This window comes from Bidens hawaiensis, unplaced genomic scaffold (assembly GCF_021521415.1).
Source record: "Bidens hawaiensis isolate Kalapana, Puna unplaced genomic scaffold, B.hawaiensis_p1.1 tig00023079_1, whole genome shotgun sequence".
NCBI classification, from domain to species: Eukaryota; Viridiplantae; Streptophyta; class Magnoliopsida; order Asterales; family Asteraceae; genus Bidens; species Bidens hawaiensis.
The window spans coordinates 165148-169710 of record NW_027493616.1 but is presented as its reverse complement, the minus strand read 5'-3'; the positions used below and the strand labels follow the sequence as shown (position 1 = coordinate 169710).

General features: G+C 33.8%; 1 protein-coding gene across 1 annotated transcript; it reads right to left on the bottom strand.

Annotated features, from left to right (window-relative positions):
- Positions 1 to 468: 468 nt before the first annotated feature.
- On the bottom strand, positions 469 to 4267 carry LOC143566929 (deaminated glutathione amidase, chloroplastic/cytosolic-like). The gene is made up of 9 exons (XM_077053480.1): positions 4099 to 4267; positions 3165 to 3319; positions 3004 to 3132; positions 2839 to 2897; positions 2585 to 2697; positions 2297 to 2389; positions 1531 to 1633; positions 1338 to 1420; positions 469 to 1151 (listed from the first exon to the last, which is right to left on the bottom strand). The coding sequence occupies exons 1-9, from the start codon at positions 4189 to 4191 to the stop codon at positions 1110 to 1112; spliced, it is 870 nt and encodes a 289-aa protein (XP_076909595.1). The 5' UTR covers positions 4192 to 4267; the 3' UTR covers positions 469 to 1109.
- Between the last annotated feature and the right edge of the window lie 296 nt (positions 4268 to 4563).

Here is a 4563-nt window from a genome sequence, read left to right as displayed (position 1 = left end):
CCCCTGTCCGAAGCCCAAAAACGCCTTCTAAATAAAGTTATGGGCTTTTTAATGTTTTTTCTGCAGTTTTTATGTTTTTGTTTTTGGGTTTGTGTTTGGCCCATGGCCCGTTTTAGGTCCATTTCGTATTAGAACACTTATTTATATGTTGGTTATGTAATTCAGAAGGAGACTTGAATATTAACAAATTTGTTTTCTCTTCATTTTCCCTAGACCTTTGGGTGGGATTTGGGAGTTTTGAAGTTCATCACAGGTATTCACTGAATCAACGTGATTCGATATTCGTTTTTGTTTACACCGCTGCATCAACTATGTAGATATCTTCTGGAATCAAAACATGTGGAATCAGATATCCACTATGTTTCTTCTGGCTACCACTCAAACTTTTGGGAATGTTGACCAAGATTATTGCGGAGTTTGTCATGCATTAATTGTAATTGCCTAATAGTTATGTATGTGATTTTATTTCCTATATTTCCTATGTAATTGTATTATATATCTGCTAATAGGCAATGATCATTTGTGATACTTTCAGCTGCTGATGGTGTAAGTTACCGCTTATAAGTAACTTTCCACTAATGAAGATCAAAGACTAACCTGCTAAAGATTGCAAGTTACCGCTAGAGATTGGCTTGTCACCGACGAAGGTAAGTTGCCGGCTGACAAATTTTCATTAACGAAGATGCTCTGTTGAGAAGAAGGTACACGTCACGCCTAGAGTGCATTCCTGTACTTCCAGAGACTTGTAACTCTTTCAACACTCGTATCATAGTATTCTTAATTGGAATTTGTGAATTTGTTGAGTATATGAGCAAAGTTATTCACCCGATTTTTAGCTAGGGTAGCAGCTAAAATCAAATGTTTATTTTTTTCAATTAAAATAGTGTTTGGTACTTGTAAAATAAGAAATGGTCAGGAGTGTGTAGAGTCAAACTCAACCCAGGGTAAGTTCAAATAGAAATAGTACAATAGCTAAAATATATATCAAAGTAATAAAATCAAAATAAAGATGTAAAATACTCTTAAAGTGATACAACTATTTAGTAACATAACTGAAAAATAATGCCACAAATACAATGTAATTCAATTGCACAATGTAGCGTAACTATTCACATGGAAGCTTGTTTCCAGAACTCTATAGGCTTTCGATGCTAAAAAGAAAAGAAAATTACAAATTCTTAGCATATGAACGGTTTATGTGGATTGTATTCTATCTTAACGTGTCAAATAAAATTATTTAATATCTCACAACCACTTTGTAATCAAAGATATAAATTATTGTTGTAGCAGTGTTAACTTTGTACTACAAATGACTCGCTTAATAGCAAAGATTTTACCTGTGAAATTGGCATCTTCGTTCTCACAGACTCGATCAATGAAAAATCTATATCTGCAACAACAATCCCAGTTGATGCTCTATCTGAAACACATAGTTAGAAGATGTGAATTAGAGCTAATTAAGTTGTATTGTTGAGGTAATTATTATGTTAACATAATAATTTAGATTTACACTTAGTTGATAGCTATTACCTGGTAAACGACCAATTACTGTCCCCCATGGATCAATAATTAATGTATCGCCATAGCTCTCTCTTTTTTCACTATGTTTTCCACCTTGTGCAGCAGCTATAACCTGAGCCAATTTAAAAAAAAATAGTTACAATCACACATATGTATTAAGATTTATCACTTATGTGGTCCACATATTTTCTGCGAGAACTGAAAGAACAAAATAATCACTCACTTTTTCAATTTAAAAAAAATGTTAAAAAGTACAAGAAAATGATTGAAATGCAATGTTTATTAATCACTTCTAACATTCTAAAATATTTATAAATACAATTCTTCTGTCTATAGAACCAACTTATGTGTAAATCACGAGTATTTCATATGTAGGTATACTTAATACACATAACCTACAGTAAACGTATATAGGTAAGCATTTAAAAATGAAGTAAAGATATATAAACAAATAAGTCTAATGGTTTTTTACATACATAAAATAAACATTTGTGTGTGTGCGCGTGTGAGTAAATTAACATCCATGTGGTATTGTGGTATGTAAAAAATTCAGCTTTGATTTTCTACTTTTTAGAGGAGGGGTAAAATGGCCATTTTTGATAGACTTAATGTTGAAAACTAACAGACATCCATCCCAGGGACGAAATCGGGACGGCTGAGTAAACAGTTTGGACCAAAGCAGTAATTTCTCATACTTACGAACGAAAACTGAAATTTTTATATACTCATGTCCTTTTCACACACACTGGATGGGAGATTTCAGTAGCATACATACATAACATTGAGTCTCTATGGCACGAGCACGAAGAAGAACCTCCCAATGTGCCTCACCCGTTACTTTTGTAAATGCAGCAGGAATTAACAAAACCTGCATTTATCACATTATCAATTGAAAAGTATATAAACAATTACTGATCCACACGTAAATGACAAAAATAAGATGGCAAAAGATAAATATATGAAGTCATCGAAATTTACTTTCAATGTATACTAATATAATACTATTTTAAAAAGCATATTATTGAATTAAAAAAATATTTAATATTATTTTAAACGACTGAACCTGCGCTCCATGATGGAACCGCAACTGTTGATAAACCTCTGGAAACCTCAAATCATAACATACAGTCAGACCCAAACGTCCAAACGGGCTGTCCACAGCAACTATCTCCTTTCCTGCAGAACAATAACATTAAAAATTGGTGAGCATGAGCTGCACAATATACACACATAGTAAACAAAACATAATGATTATTACAGAATGTACCACTACCATTAATATTGATCAATAAGATAATTAAGTAACGCGCCACATACCTGCTTCTGTAAAACTGCTCTCCTTATAAACTGCACCTCCAGGAACATCAACATCAAACCTACAAACATAAAGACAAAAATGCACAAATAACACAACTGTTTCATATAAGACTTATACAACAGCCACCAAATATTTGTGCAGTATATAATAATCGTTTCACTCACAAATGCATCTTCTTGTAGGTGCTTCTAATATTCCCCAAATCATCAATCAAAACATGAGAATTACACAAATGTGCATCATCCGACCCTCTTTCTTGAAACCCTCCTAGTGACAGCCACATGCTTGATTCCCTGTAATAATATAATCGTTTAAACATTCGTACAAACGAAGAATGAAATCATATTGGTCCATAATCGGTCCTTTCATAATCGGTCCATCTAACGGTTCAGCAATTTTAAGGCTTTCACCCTCCTTTGCACCAACAAACGAGAAATTTTCAGGGAAGCATAGAAATTTTGCACCTGCTGAGGCTGCTTCCTGTGATCCATAAATTATAAAATACAAGGTATACTATAGCTTAAAATCCGTGGTCAGTGCTACAAAGAGTCTTTTTGAATATTTTATTTAATTTTTTTTTTTTTTGTATTTTGTATCAAATATGTTTTTTTTTGGTCTTTTTGTTTAAATTAAATACCGTAACAAACCTAACCGATACCGACCAAATTCGCGTTGACTAGCCGCCACAACGCACGGATATAACCAACTACAGATTTTTGCTTTAATTTTTTTTTCTTATTTTTTTTAAATAATTTATCTTTTGGCTTTAGTACCGCTACCGTAACGAAACTAACCGATATTGACCGAATTTGCGTCGACTAGCCGCCATAACGCCAGAGTTTTACCAGCTACAGATTTTGGTTTTCTTATTATTTTTATATAATTTATTTTTGGCTTTAGTACCGGTGTCATAACGAACTTAACTAATACTGACTGAATTCATGTCGCTTTGATCATAAGGGGTGGTGGGGTATACGTGTGTAGATACTGTTTTGAGCATTTACAGGTTTAGTTTTTGAATTTAGTTCCGGTCACGCAACGAACTTAACCGGTACCTACTTACAATCTATAATTAAATGCCATTTATCATAAACCCTAACAAATGTAAACCTTCTGTTACTCAAAATTGCATCACGATGTTCAATTGGAGTGACTACAGAAGTTGTAAAACCTAATTAGATGATTGAATAAATGAATAATTTTAATACTTGTGATTATTTAGACCTAAATTAGGCAGAGGTTTGTTTATGCAGATGTACCTTGACGAGGCGAGCGCACGTGGCGTAATTGGTGGCCAGATCATTGATCGATGTCATCTGAGCCGCGGCCACACGGTCGGAGTTGACCGCCATCGTTGACTTCTCCGGTGGCGCCCTGGTGCACGGTTCAGAAACAGAATCAGATGGGTGGCGGACTGTCCAGCTCAGTTTTTTAAATGGGCCTTATAAGAGCTGTATCTAATCTAATCTATAATGTATCTATAATATATATAAACGAAAACATAAAAATCATACATGTGGTCGCTCCTCCTTTTTTTGAAGTCACCAGATTTGCTTGATTTTTAAATGGAGGTTTCTCATGCATTTGACCCGAATTCATGGGTATGGGTCTTACAAAACCCAGATATTCCTTAAACGGGTTATAACATCTCCATAAATAAAAAATTATTCTCGCCAAATTATGGATGTAAAAATCCTATAAAATAGGATATACTAAAAATTAAT